The sequence below is a fragment of the Chroicocephalus ridibundus genome, chromosome 5 (assembly GCF_963924245.1).
Source record: "Chroicocephalus ridibundus chromosome 5, bChrRid1.1, whole genome shotgun sequence".
NCBI lineage: Eukaryota > Metazoa > Chordata > Aves > Charadriiformes > Laridae > Chroicocephalus > Chroicocephalus ridibundus.
In genome coordinates, this window is record NC_086288.1 from 52668364 (window position 1) to 52683771 (window position 15408).

At 39.5% G+C, this 15408-nt stretch overlaps 1 protein-coding gene across 1 annotated transcript in view; it reads left to right on the forward strand.

Moving 5' to 3' along the window:
- RGS12 (regulator of G protein signaling 12) overlaps positions 1-9598 on the forward strand; it is an 89723-nt gene extending 80125 nt beyond the window's left edge. The window contains exon 18 of the mRNA XM_063335797.1: positions 8863-9598. Within this exon, the coding sequence (XP_063191867.1) occupies positions 8863-9227 (365 nt within the window). The 3' untranslated portion in view covers positions 9228-9598. The remainder of the gene's footprint in view (positions 1-8862) is intronic.
- Positions 9599-15408: the final 5810 nt, after the last annotated feature.

The window sequence follows — 15408 nt, forward strand, 5'->3', positions numbered from 1 at the left end:
CTGGAAACTATCTCCAGTCAATAATCGGTATTTCAAAGGACTAAATCATTAATAATGGTTGCTTTTTTAAGTGCTTTAATGGTTCTTCATTCATAATCTCCTATCAATGGAAAATGCATTTCTGATTGGTTTATTGAATTAGAATGTTGGGATAAAAAGAAAAATAATGACTACGTAATTTAAAGTGGTCTCTAATCTTGCTTTCAAATTGGTATAAAGGCAAATGACATGTGTGCTTACACTATGCGTTGGGTTTGTATACGTTGGGTCTGTGTATGCTGGGCAGGGCTGTAGCTGTCCCTCACATTCTCCAGGGGGCAATTCTCTAACCGCAGAGTGATGTAGCAAAGCCAGGCCAATATCTGTCCCTCCAGCAGGTAATTCTTGAGGTTTTTTTCATTTGAAGATCTAGAAAGCAAAATATGCATAACGGAAAACAGCAGAATGAGGTTTGCATCGCTCAGAGCTTTTGAGAACAGTTTTTCAAACATAGATCTTAACTTTCTTAAATTGGTGAAATGTGTTTATACTGCAGTAATATTTAGCTATGAAGTACATATCAAATCAGTTTGCAATACAAGAATCATTACTGATTCTAGTTGCATTACTCATCAAGAAGAAAATGCCTTTATTTTAAATAAGCCTGCTAGTTCTGGCGAATTTCCCACTTTAAAAGTCAGGGGTTTCTGTGAGTCTGAACACTAATACTGAAATGCGCTTACTTCATGCCTCTACATATAATGGTGGTGGTACCCATCTGTGGAAGAAATAACTTAATTATTGTGTGGTGAAATTGGCTTGAAGTGCTGCATTCATTTTTGGAAGTGTTAAAATACTGATTTAATCTCTTTGGTTTTGAGGTTGGTTTTTTGGTTTTTTTTGTTTTGTTTTGTTTTAAATTGCATAGTATAGTCTAGATACTTTGAATGTTGTCCAGTTTTTCCCAGGTGGTTAGGCACGTTCGTTGCCCAAGCGAAAAATAGCTGTCGTGGGAGAGGCAGCCATTCAGACCTTTAGTGCCCGCAGGAGCTGTGAATGTCAGGCCACAGGCTTTGCACTAGATAATTTATTCAGCGATATTCCACGGGGGCCAGTGAGTTGTTCACTGGGATTGTTGCCTCTATGGGTGGGTGGGCATTTAGTCTTAGTAGCCATTGGGCTTTTTCAGCGAGTGCCATTTCGTCCTTATATAGGTCAACTCTAGCAATAGAGAAACAGAAAATTGAAGTAAATTGGCCAGTTATCAAGGGCACGCGTGCCACTTCGGATCAGCATTCAGAACTTCTTATTTTATTTCTACTCAGACCGTTCCTGACCTTTAAACCGTGTTGTGTGCAGTTCCCTTCAGCAGCTGGGGTAGCCGTGTGTATAAAAGGTCACTGCCCCCAGCAAAGACGGTTTGCAGTGTTTCCATTTTTGATGATCTATGCCACCGGTGAGCAGTAGTAGTAGTTATACCAGCTCAGTCAACAGACTGGAGGAGTGCAGACTGTAGATTTGATTCCATCAAATTGTTCTTCCTTCTGTTATTAAAAAAATCCCTTTTTTTTTCTTTTATTCCGAATAAGAAATATTCTTAAAAGGAAATTACAATTACAGTCAATGGAATTATTGCCTACCAAGTAAGAAGGTATTTTTTTTGAGTAGATGCATAGCCTGGATCCAGCAATTGAGTTCTGTCAAATAAAGAGTTTATTCAAAACTCCCTTTTAATAGGTGGATAATGTCATTTGTTAAGATAGAGAGCCAGCCAGGGAAAATAAAAGCGTGGTGAACTCTCTGCAGTTATACTTGAATAATAAGGCTGTGGAAGATAAAGGGTGAATTTAGACTATATAAACAGTTACTTCATTTGTTCTGAAGATGCTTCTTTGTTTCTGAAATAGACGGGCAATGGTATCCCCAAAATAAACTTGCTGCTTTTCTTATTGAAAAGAATTCTTTCAGAAATGGGAGAGTTCGTGCCAGTTTTTGTTGGTTTTTTTTTTTTGCTTTGAAAGATAAATTATGCAGAAATAAAATGCAGGGTGGACTCTCAGAGCCTGGGGCTGGCTATTGTTCCCAAAGACAAAAAAAAATTCCCAACTGCTCTTTTTTATTAGTCACAGAGAGGACGCCGTGCGCTGCAACCAAGCAATAGAGATCAGATAATATCAGCAGTATTTATGTGACTTTCACTTTTTGGCTACTAAACTTTTCACTTATAAGGGTAATGAATTCCAAGTGCGATAAACTTTGTGATAGTTAAGGAGATTAAAGTCAATCGCGTGTATCTTCCAAAATTCAAACCAAACCTTTATTTTTGTAAGAAATTCTATAATATTTTTATGTAGTTAATATTTTACACAATCCCTTAATTCACGTGGCATATTTTAGAGAAAATCCAGCTCTTTCCTATGTAAATCAAGACAACCAAGTGAATGAAAAAGTAAATGAAATAAAAATTTAAGAAAAGGAAGGGATTATGACTAAAAGATGTAAAAATAATATAAATCATTATTTATGACAAAGGCTATTGTCCTGCAGTTAATTATAGCCTCACTGGCTCTGTGTAATTTTGTAGAAGATAATTGGATTCTGGATCAATATGAAGCAGTACTCGTGGGGATCCAGTAATACTAAGGCCAGAATCTGTTAATCCTCTTTTAATCAGAGCACGATGGAATCGGAGAATTAAATGTAGTACATGACTGAGATCAATAATAAACAAAGGAGAAGGAGAGTTATGTTAAGAGTAGACAACCAGGAAGTGAGGAAGGCCTTGAGGGGTAATTACTTGAAATGTAAGCTTATTTCAATCAAACAGCAAGATACGCATTTTGGAGAGAATCACAAATTGTACCACTGACTGGATAAAATGTTAGAAAAATTACAACTGCTCTTTGAAACAAATGCACCCAGGCTAAAACCCGAGCTGTTCAAACGCGTGACTTACGTTTAGACGGTGAAATGAACTTAGGTGAATTATTAGTTGAAATGTAACTGGTAGCCCTGCTAAGCCGCATTTTAGAGTTTCTTAATTGAAAAATAACTTAATGAATGGCAGATTAAATTAAAACTGATTGAAGTAGTTCAGCCCACTATTTCCCAACATACTACTCTCCGCAATAATTAAACCTGCTGTTTCTGTCTACTGATGGAAAAGCAAAACCAATGTTAACAAGAAATGCTGGAGGATCAAACCGAGGGCTGAATACTTTTAGGCTCTTGCAGAGATTTTTGTCACGCCTATTGCTCGGAAGAATTAAAAAATTACTTCAATTTTAGCAGTAGAGAAACAGAAAGTTGAAGCAAATTGGCCAGTTATTGAGGGCATGCGTGCCACTTCGGATCAGCATTCAGAACTTCGTATTTTATTTCTACTCAGACCGTTCCTGGCTTTTAAACGGTGTTGTGTGCAGTTCCCTTCAGCAGCTGGGGTAGCCGTGTGTATAAAAGGTCACTGCCCCCAGCAAAGACAGTTTGCAGTGTTTCCATTTTTGATGATCTATGCCACCGGTGAGCAGTAGTAGTAGTTATACCAGCTCCGTCTGCTATGGGATATTCAGAACTTGTCTTTCCAAATGTTTTGTGCTTTGTTCTTCTTGCGAATGCTTTTGAGGTGAGCGCAATGAAAGAATTTCTATCTGCCCTGTGCTTCTAAACGTAATGCTGCAAATATATTCCAGAAATTCCCAGGACAAAAGTAAATAGACTGATAATGCAGGGTATTGCTGCTTTGTAGAATAAGCCATTTCCTAGCTTGATGCCCACATTGTTATTGAGTGTGATTTCAAGGCCCTGAGCATATGCTGCAATTGGTGTTTCATCATGCAAGTGAAATGCAGCATATAAAGTCAAATTTCCTTGGAAAAGATTTAACGTAAACTGTAGGTAGGTATCTTTTATTAAATCCTCTTTCTCCTTGGTGTTGTATCTGTTCAGAGATAAAAGGAAGGAAACTTTTGAAGGGAATTTAACCTGCAGAATTCTGAATCTTAAATGTGAAGTATCCTTTCCTCTTTGGAAGCATAGATCGCTTTGCAAACTTAAAAAAAAAAAAGATTCTTACAGTGCTAACAGTACATCAGCCAGTGTGGAAGTCACGTATCCACCACTTAGAAGAATCCACGTGTGGGAATGCCTAAAATTTTCAAGTACCATTTCACAACAGTTTAGGATAGGAAGGGAGAAGGCTCTTTCCCAGAGTGAATCTGCCAGATTACACGTGTTTTAAGGAAAAAGAATTACTCATACTGAAATATTTCCAGGACATTGAAGTGAATGCCACTGCAGAAGTGACCTCTCAAAGCTCCTTTTTTATAGTCTCATGTAAAAAAATGCTCTCTCAGCCAGCGTGTTATCACTTCAGGACAGGTTGTTGTATGAAATCAGAGATGAGAACAGTATCTGCCCAACCTCCCGCATTAAAGAATCTGGGGACTGAAAATGAGCGATTGCATTTGGAGGTGGTGTATGCCAGTAAATAACCAATTCCAGGAGTTGTTCCTGAAAACTTTAGTCGTTTCTGTTCACAAGAGTTATGAGTATTGTGAAATACTTCAAACAGGCTCTTATCTGCTGTAAGCACAAAATCATTAAACTGGAGCTCGTTTCTTTTTAACAGAATATCTGATCCTCTCTGGCATTAGAAGTTGAATGCCTGGGATCAATGGTGTAGAAGTCAGCAGAATGTTCTTGGTATCTTTCAGTAGGAATGAGCCATCTAAATAGTAAATGGTTTTGACAAGAGCAGTAGGATTTTGGCAAAGGCAGAAAGCTAAATGAAATGCTGAATCTGCATGGAAGAGGTGTCTGTCTATAAGGAAATAGTGTTGGGAAAATTACGGAATAGAATTTTAACATTCTGTCATATATGAAATCCACTAAGTACGGACTTTGAAGCTCATCTCTTACAGTGAAACTTAATAACCGTCTACCTGCTTTTATAAAAAAAGATAAGTATGGATGGAACTAAAGTGAATGGAACTAAATCGAGTATTGATCACTTAAAAATAAAGGTGCTGAATTTCAGATCGGATCTAAATTATGCTTTAACAAGTGAATCATAACTGAAATTAGAACATTGAAAATAAATAGATCTAATAATTATGGTATAGAAATAATATCATTGCAAGACATTGTGGGTGGGCCTTTAAATCCCAAGCATCTGCATTGAGTTACGGTTATTTGATCCTATCTGCATTTGACAGTTAGTGCTGTGCCTGAAATTTCCAGGTTTTTTGTAACCTCCTCTTTGCCTGGAATTTAGCCAAATGCTCCTTTGGTCCTAAACTATTTGGAAGACAATGTCTTCCAATATCTTGCTAAGATCTTACTTGGAGCTTGAGCAATATTTTATACAGCAGAACAGAAAATCCCTTTGTGTTTGTCTGTAAAGACACTTTTCTATACTCATAATATTAAATTCAGAGAGCTTGAGAATAGTACACAAAATCAAAATTTCAGAAAAAGAGGAATATTGGTAAAGGAAATGAGGAGATCAGCCAAAACACTGCCTGGTCGTTTACCTTTGAAAAATGCAGACCAGTACACGCAGCCTTCTAAGCAGTCATTTAGGTGCGAGCCTGTAAAATAGCAGATCTCCAGGTTAAAGACAGAAGATGACATGCATCGTCCCATCTTTAGACCAGCTGGAACACATTAATGGGACCAGATGCGCAAGAAAATTCCCTTAGAGCCGCATGGAATGCTTAGCAGGGGAGCCGAAGGTTACCAAGAGGCGTGATTATTCTTTTCCAGTCTGTTTGGAAGTCGGTCTGTGCAACTGCTGCTCTAAGCACTGGCTTCCTTTCCCTTCTGAAGTTAGGTACGACATTTGACAGGTCAGATTCAGGAAAATGTGGTATAATTCCTGACATGCTTTATGTAAGGCAAAGCAATCCGCAGAGATATCCATGGAAGTTTTCGTCACTTCTGTGCAAGAATGTGTGAAGAGAAATGTTATCTGTGAAAGCCCTCTGCACCTTCGATGGTGCCTGGCACAGCTGAGTTTGCGCGGGTATTTGTGACTCAAAAAGAGAAGACAAGTAGGAGACCAGTGCAGAAATGTTGTAGGCATCATTTAAACCTCATTATAAAGTTCCACTGAGTTCATGCAAATCTTGAGTCTATTTTAAAACTTGTGGGATAAGTTTATACACAAACTGGTTTTGGGAATCTCCTCTACTATTTGTGCTAAATACCCTTGCTTCATAAATGTTTTGTTTTTAAAAATGAGGGGGGAAAAAAGCACATTGAAATGTTTTTTCAGTGTAGTGCTACTCTTGAAATCATCTTCCCGTTTGGTGTAGATGAGCCAAGATGTTTTGTACCCTGCCAGGAAACAAGAAATTATCTTCACAGTGTCATTCCTTAGTCATTCCATATTCTTTTGAACCAGTATTTTAGATAAGACCTTCCCTGTTACTCTTCTGCCTCTAGTATAATAAATTAGATACTTCAGAGGGATTGCTCCTGAAAAGGGCATTAATAGAAGAAACTGCCCATAGTACAGGTTTATTCCTCTGCGGATGGACTTATGTCTTGTGAAGCCTGAGAGGTAACGCTGACCTTGTTTTTGCTTTGTTCCTATTAGACAACTCGCAAGTCCTGTTGTTCCATGTGGTGACTCAGCGACACCATAGTTCCAAGACTTAATGGCATTTCTTGCACGTAGCTGTAGAAAGACTTAGCAACCAAATGAATACAGCAACACTTATGCCTTCCATGGCTTTCCTCAGCTCTTTCATCTGTTGTCCCCTGTTAATGCAGGCTGTGTCTTTTGACTGTGGAAAGCGTTCTAGCTTAGTTCAAGTCAACAGAGCTAAGAGATCTTACACTACCATCGAAGTTGGTTCTTTACATTCCATCCAGTAGAAGGATGTATCCTCAGTACTAGGGCAACTGGATGACTCATGCTCTGTCAATGCAAACTATTTGGTGTAATTTTTTGTTAGTATGGCTTTTTTGAAATTAATATCTCTCTTAAACCAAGATGAAAGGAAAATTAGAGATCTTCCTCAAAGGGAGGAATAGTAGATTAAAAAGATCAAGAGCACAATTCAGTACATTCATGTTAAGATAAACAGTTTAGAATAGAAGAATAGCATTTTACACCACAGCCATGCAAACAGCAGTTAAAATTAAGCCAGTGTTCGGCTGCAGTAGGGAGATGTAAACATGAAGCGTAATATAGTCCCATTAAATGTTAGCTGTAATTTAGTAGGCTGGAGTCGTGCTGGGCTAACAGGGCTGAGAAAGCTTTCTGCCTTCTCTCTGCTATTGCTCAGCTGATTTGTTTGCAGTTTGATCTAATTCCTCGGGATGTGAAAAAAGGCAAGCATTACTGATGCGTAATATCCACATTATTAATGTGGGGTTGCGCTGCAGCTAAAGCACTAAAATAATATTGCACTACTTAGAATTTTAACTTATTTTCATTAAATAGAAAACTTTAACCCTTGAGCAGACCCTTGAGAGGAGTGATTTGATTGAAACAGTATGAAATGGCTTTTTGTGTCCCTTTCATTTGCATTTTTACCCTTCTTCATATCAAAAAGTTCTTGATTATGATGATTATACATTAACATTTATTTTTCTCGCAAAAAGCCCAGTACGCATCAATTTATGGAACAAACACAAATGAAAAATTTCAAAGCCAGCTATGGGATTTTACCACACAAGTCTCATGGGATTTATGTGGCTAAATGTGCTGGTCAGACACATGTGTGTACTGTGGTAAAAAGTTTAAAAATGGTGTAGGTAAGACATGTTAGACAAGATGGTATATTTTAAAAGACCAGCTGGTGTACATGGAAAAATGAAATTAAATATGGAAGGCCTTCCTCGGGTCTGCCTTTGTGCCTTCAAAGGTTTTCTATTTTTTTTTCCTGGATACCAGTTGATCTAACAAAAGCAGTTCTCTCTGCAAATTTTGCCCCTTTTTATATCATTATGGTGCGACCATCTCAACTACAGAAATCATATTCATAACGGTGGTGCAAATCATGAAATCAGCTCATTCTTCATCCTTCCCTTCACAAGAAGCTGCCTTTGACACAGGAAAAGCAGCTTTATCTGCATTTGTTTAACAAGTGCCTCACAGTTTGCAGTATCACACCTAATGCAAAACTACCTTTTGGGGAGCTCAGAGTTTTTAATCTAGGGTTACCTCGGGATAGTAACGACTTTGTATAAGCAGTTGTAGAGAATAGACCCAAATCCTAATGACTGTGATTTTAGAGGCACTGTACCAAAAAGAAACCTCAAGGTTAAAAAAATCACATGTAACTCAGGTGTTTCTTGAATGTCTAAAGCCCTTCAGCGGATCTATTTCTTTTCTTCTTCTCTTGTAAACCGTGGCCCATAATTGCTCGGTTGCAGTTCAGAACAGTGAACTCCAACTTCAAATCATCCTTCCTTGGCCTGTTAGAGAACTAATCTCTAGCCAAGTAAAAATAATACCTCAGCAGGGATCTGGTATGAGAGGCCAGTTCAAGTCAGGGAACATCTCCTGTTCTGCCCCAGTGGAAGCTCTGCATTCTCTTCCTTCACTTTTGGGTTTGCTGGTGTGGCAGTTTTTGTTCTACAGCTGTAAAAATTTATACTAAGTAGGTATTTTTAATGGAGTTCTTTTAAAAACTTTGAAAAATGCTAAATTAGGACAGATACATATTACTGTTTTACATGTATCTTTGAGATCTACTGTTTAGTTACCTACTTGGTACATCAAGTCTCCTGTATGGGGCAGAGGAACATCCCAGCTGACTGTCTACCATTAGGACCTCAGAGGAGGCTGCAATATTGAAAACTGCTAAAAGCCAGGTGATACGTAACTCTTCTGTTTTGTGTTTTGTTTTTTGTTTTTAATTCTTCTGTTAGGTGCAAACCACAGAAAGAAAAGAGATTCACAAGGGACTTCAGGAAACTCTTGTGAACAAACCTCTCACAAAGCGAAGACCAGCAGAAGCTTTAATCCTCCTGGTGTGAGAGAGAACCCTCGTACGGAGCTCCCTGTGAACAGGATCATTGACGTGGATGGAGTCAAACTGGAAGAGGCTGGCACACGCTCCTGTGACGATTCTGAAGGGAACCTCAGCTTTGAAGGTTACATCTCTGAACTGAGATCTTGCCAAGGGAGGATGAGGACTGGAGTTTATAGGACATCAGACCTTCCATCTCTGATTTCTGTCAAGAGTGAGAAGAATAAGGGCACTGAGAATCAGTATAAAGCTACTTTCGTTTAAATCTCTCTTTTTAATTAAGAGTTCTGGTATTTTTGCTTGGCGTCGGCAGCAACGGAGATATCCCTTAGAGACGTGTTTCTGCAAGTTATAAGTTGTTTTCAGTTGCTTTCAATAAGCCTGCCAGACCATCTCCTCTGATACGAGTTAGAGCCCATACAGTGAGAAAATAGTATTTCAATGCAAGTATTGACCTATGTGGTTTTGTTCTCTTACCGTTTCTATATCATTTTCCCTGGGATGGTTCCATTGCACAGTGCAATTAAAATTATTATTTCCAACCCTACCCTTCTTGTCTTTAATAAAGACAAACTCACTTTAAATTCCCCTATCCAAACTTTTTATTTAAGATAATTTCACTTTAATCTTCTAATGTTTTTTTCCTGGTCTGCAGGATTCCCTGTGTGTCGGTAGACTTTTGAAGTGGAAGTAAAATCAGTTGCTGGTGTAAAAAGCTTAGGATTATTTTCTTAATATCTTCCTATCTGTCTCATAACATTTGGGAAGAGGTCCAGGTGGAATTCAGTCTTGTCTAATGCATTGCCTGGAAGGATATATGCAATAAGACCGTTGTTATACAAGCAGTAGGAAGCAAAAAAAAAAAAAAAAAAGCTGTGAATTTCCTGTTCTGGGAATAATAGCTGCTCCTGTAGCCAACACTGGTGATGTTTCCGTACCAGAAATGTGTATACTAATTATGTAGTGGTGGGAGGGTCAGCCAGGTCCCTACTCATCACTGCTCTTGGTGCCGTAGCTGTGGGGGAAGGTGGATTTTGTTATTGCTCTGTCAATAAGCGGTTAAGCGCCCCTCAATCTTCTTGTCGTTAATTCTAGTTTCAGTTAATCTTCTAGCCTTGGGCAGAGTTTTGAGAAAGAAAAGATACTTAAGACTACTGACATGTTGCTTTTGCCACCCACTCCTTTTCCTCCTTTCCCCTTTCTTCAGAAGAAGTTACGAGTTTGGACAAGCAAAAGGGTACACGAAGAAATGAGAGCATTGGGCCTCTGCTCATCAATGTGAAACAATATTGAGTGTATAAATTGAGACCTTCTGGTGGTTCACTCTTTGAAATGATTGTGAGACTTAAAAAGTCCTGTTGCGTAGTTCCTAGGCTGCAGATCCACACAGGCGGTAACTCTAAAGCATTACAGTAATTATTCACTAACTTCTCTTCTTTTGCTTCTAAAGCCTACCAAGAATTGTGAATTTTCTGGATAGCTGAGAGTACTGGAGGCAGTCACTCAGTTTCTTAAACTCAAATCTGTAAGACGAGAAAGAGGTACACATGATTTTATAAGAGTAAAGTAAGATTCCTAAAGCTTAAGAGTTATACATCAAATGCTCCAGTGATATAAACGGACACAGCACCCATTAGCTTCAATATTTGATTTTTTTGTTCTACTGCTAAGTGATTTTGCTTTTGATATTGAGGAAAGCCCTTGTTAACATTAGGCTCAACTCAGCGTGTGACTGAATGAGGATATATCCTATGAAATAGATTAAAACCAATTTGAGAATCACGCGAGAATCACGCGAGAATCACAGTGGTGTAAGGACACTAGAGACTTGGGGAAACACAGCGGGCAGCAACTGGGATCAGAATTAGGAGTGAGTGAACAGGCTTGGAAACTGATGTAACCGGGTGCCACACTGCAATGGGCTGTGCTGTTAAAATGCAGCCGCAGCATACTGGGTGCAGTCTGGCTTTGCAAGCACTCACGCTGTGCCTGCGCTGAGGGTAAAGGGGGAAAGCTTTTATACTGAGCCACAGGATGTGTTGGGTTGTATTGTACTGTATATCACCCGTGTGGCACACAATGTAACAAAACAGTCATAGCCCAATGACGTGAAAATACAATATTTAAGTATCTATGTATTTTTAAAGTGGTTTTCCCATGTTTCTTTTTTTACTTTTTTTTTTTTTTTTGGTATTATTTTGCTAATAATTGCCCATGAGAGGATATTTCTTTGCACAGATGAAGGGTCACAATTTTTTTCTATCTTCTGGAAAATTAATGGCTTTGTTCTAATCAAGACCAACATTACACCAGTCAAACTCAAGAGAGGGCTTTTTGACCTGTGATACGCTTTGGACTTTTTGAGTGTCTTAGAAAATCAGATCCTGACTTCATACACGTAAAAGCTTGAAGTTCAACTGCAATAATTACAGTCTTTATTAATCTCTGATCAGTATTTTAGATGAAACAAGGTTACTTATCTTACATTGTGCAAGTGCGCTTAAGTGACTTTTAGTAAGCAATAAAAATTCTTCAGCTGGAAAAAGAGACAGCCGAGGGGAGATATAATAAAGTCTGAAAAGTCTTGAGGGCCACGGAAAGGGATTGACTATTTGTACTCTTTTCTAATACAAGAATTAGGGTCCGTCAGATGAAGCTAGTAGAAGCCAGGTTCAAATCAAAGAGTTGGTTTTTCACCTTCTCATGTTTTCTTTCCACGAGTGCTCAGAAAACCGGCAAACAGAAACGCTGTTTTTAAATTCCGAGTGCAGCAAACTGGGTTTGGTTGGATCGAGGATTCAAAGGGAATGTGGCAGCATGGGAGAGTCAAGCTGTGTGCAGGAAAGTGAAGAATGTGAAAGAAAGGAGTTTTCTTTAGCGTAGGGAAAAATCTTGGCACAATGCCTGGAAATCCTGTAAACAAAGGAACATGGGAAAAACTGTTCCTCCCTGTGCTGCGCTGTTATGCCAGTTATTGGCATATTGTTTAAAACAATGACTTCTTAGCTAGGACTCATGGAAATTCATTACTTAGACTTAGAAATAATTAAAGATATTCATTCTCCTATTCAATATCTGGCGAAATATAAGAGCTAAACCTGCTGGAATCAGTTGCCATGGATCATGTAGTTAATAAAAATGAATGTGGACAGCCTGTCTCTGGCTGATGTTTTCAAAGATTTTACTGAGGATGTTGTCCGGTTTTAATTACTGCGTGGCTTCGACATTACAATATGATTTTAAGTTGCCTCATGATACTGTGATTTCCACTACTAATGAAATCTCCTTGCAATTAAAAAAGCAGCCTAATTGAAGTGCTGCATGACAGGTTAATCCTTTATCTTGCCAGCTAGTTCCTAAAGATAATCAGATTTTATGTAGCTTCATCTCTCTTTTACTTTTCCCAGTTTTTCCCCTGTTGAAACTCCACTTGTACAGAGAGTTATGCTTATGTCTCCTTAATCCCACGATGATAAGTAAAAGGGGAATTTGGTCTCCCCTTCCCCTTATGTGTAAGAGGGAGATCCGCCGACCCATATCAGTACTCAAACCTGAAACTGTAACAACCAGTGATATAAAAAAAGCCCGACACACAGAAAATACCGAGCATCCTAAGTTTTATTTAATATACCAGTTCTCTCATATTTCACGGTATCTGATTTTCAAATGGTAGTGTTTTCAGCCTCATAGGCTCCGCAACAGTCACAGTTTTGTTGGTTTGTTTTTTTTTTTTTTGGTTTTAAATGCTCTGTGAAGAATAGAAAATATACATATAGGCAAACTTGCAGGGGGACTTCCCCCTTAGGATTACTATAGCAGCGTGCCTTGTCAACAAATCTGTGATATAACACACATGCAAAATAAACCACTGCGCAATTTCGCTCTGGGGGACTGCATGACAAATAACCGATGTTTTTTGAAGGCACGTAAACAGGCTTTGCGAAGAGACTTTGCAAGAGATTTACTGCTCTGTGGGAAGGAGCCAGTACCTGACTGTACCGTGTCCTTTCTCATGCCCCTGAAAGTCTTCTGGGAGCTATTTAATGTCTTTCAAGGATGCTGGGTCCTCCGCGCGTCACTTCTCCGCCTGAAAGGTTTGGCCTCTTTTCCTGCCTTTGCTCTAGTGTGCGTTGCTTTATTCCTCCTTCTTTTCTGATGCTGGAATTTACTGTTCTTAATAGAAAACTGTTAAAAGATGTGGCTCAGCTGATAGCCTCCTTATCTCGTCGTGGCAGAGATAATCAGGGTTTATGAGCTTATTTTGATTTTTTTAGAAGTAGCCTGATTTTTGCCACAAAACTGAAATCCTTGCCAGTAGTTGCTTCTCAATAGTGGTGCTACTACTCACCCCAGACCTCTCCAAAACAATATCCGTGGACAATGTTGTCATGTAAAATGGTCTCTCCCAAGGTACTCGGGAGCTGGGAGACTGGGCGAGTGTGCAGTAGTGTGCCGTATGGTTTGTGATGCAAACACCCGGAGGCATCTTCTCACAATTTCTCAAAGATTTTGGAAAGTTTCCAAAGGCTCAGTTAGACAAAGGCCATGGCCCAACGGCAGGTCCTTATCAAGAGGTGTGAGAAGCCAAAACCGTTGCAGGTCCAAGGCACTCCTCCTAACTCTCAACCGCAGCTCATTGTATTGGGTTTAGAAACGGACGTATTTTCTGCATCGCCAGGCAGATTTCCAAGCTTTGTGGGAATGTAGCAAACCCGTGTGACAACAGTGCTGCTCTGCGGAGAGCGTGGGTGTTTTCCCTGCAGCAAAACCAGGTGGCACATCCAGGTACTTCTCTCTGCTTGTGCGCTTGGAACAGCATCCCAAGCGTAGCATGGTAGGGCACCGAACAACCGCAACATTTGTGAACACTAATCCAACGCCAATTAAAACACAGGGCAAACTTTCATTACTGAAATATTTCCTTGCTGTAGACCAACTGTCACTTTTAGCTAGGTTGCTCTTGATTTTTTTCTGAGGACCTTTGTCTGCGGAGAAGCGCTGGCTGATCAGGTGGCTGCCGATCTTGCCTGCATTACTCAAAATGTTAGCACATCCAATATACTGCACACCAACCAACACGTTTTCTGAACTGTTTGGGTGGAAGATAAAGAATTTTTTTAATATTTTTTCATCCCAAGTGATCATTTGGTGCACAGTCTAAAAGTGTTGTTGTACAGAATTTTATTTGTATTCTTGTTTTATTTGTGGTTTTGTCTTTAATCTTCTATATAATAACTTTATAATATGAAAATGCACATTGGATTTATTTCTCATGCCTTGTCTCCCCAAAGTATTGAGAAATCCTGTACCGCACAATAATGTTTATAGAATCTTAAGTGTGTCAAACTCATTTAAAATGTTAATTGTGTATGTAGCAAGTAAATAATTTATACCTCTGGAACTGATAATGTTTCACTGATATCTAATTTCGATGTAAGGAAAAGATGTGAAAAAGGTTTTTTCAGTTATTCTAGGACCTGCTGCCATTTGGACATCACAGCTTCAATAGAAGTATGAGACAATGTGAAACTAGCCTGCGTTTTATTAGATTTTGCAAAGATATCTTCTTAAACCTAGCTTACATATTCGTTTAAAAGGGGATTGTTAAGAATTTCTGCCAAATATTTATGTACCTTAAAAATAGCTCATCCTCTGGAATTTAATAATAGTGGGTTAGGTTTTTAGCCTTTAATTAATTCCTTTTGCTCTATTCTAGCAATACAAAGGGACTGCAAACCTGAGGTAAGGCAGTAGCTGAATGTTTTCCAGGTACAGTGTAATCCTCCTACGGCTTCCCTTCTGCATGGTCTTGGTGGCTTGTCAAGCTCTGTGGTTTCTGAGTGGACAAATGCATCAGAACTGCTCTGCCCTTGCAGCAGGCACTGCTAAAACATGCAAACGCTCTATCTACCAGAGAGCAAGAGTGGAAACAACTGGGGGGCCCAGTGCCTTGATGTCTGTGTGCACTAACCCAAGCCAGTGACATGATGCTCCTTAAACGGTTCTCTTCTCATTCACCATCCTCCTTGTTTGCGCTTTGAACACTGTGCCAGAGCAAGGGGCAACGCCGAAGTTTGAGTGCCAACAGCAGGCAATAACAACAGATGGGAATGGGTTGAAATGTAACTCTTCCAACTCCATGCCGACAGTGTCTTGCTTCCCATGATAATCTTGCACCAGTTTCCAGTGCCGATGCTGAGTCCCACCCCTGCAGGTGCACAGAGCTGCAAAGCCACTAGAGCATTTCCAAGCGCCCATCGCCTGCATCGAGTACTCAGGGCGCGTACTGCAAAGACCACTCACCTGCCCCGCTGGAGAAGGCCCTGACATCCAAGTTTGGGAAGAGTATTCTTAAATACCTTGTGTCTGCTTTGCACCGGCCTGTGTCTGCTTACGCACCAACCTGTACCTCGTTTGCATTCTCTTCCTGCAAAGATCCACTCAC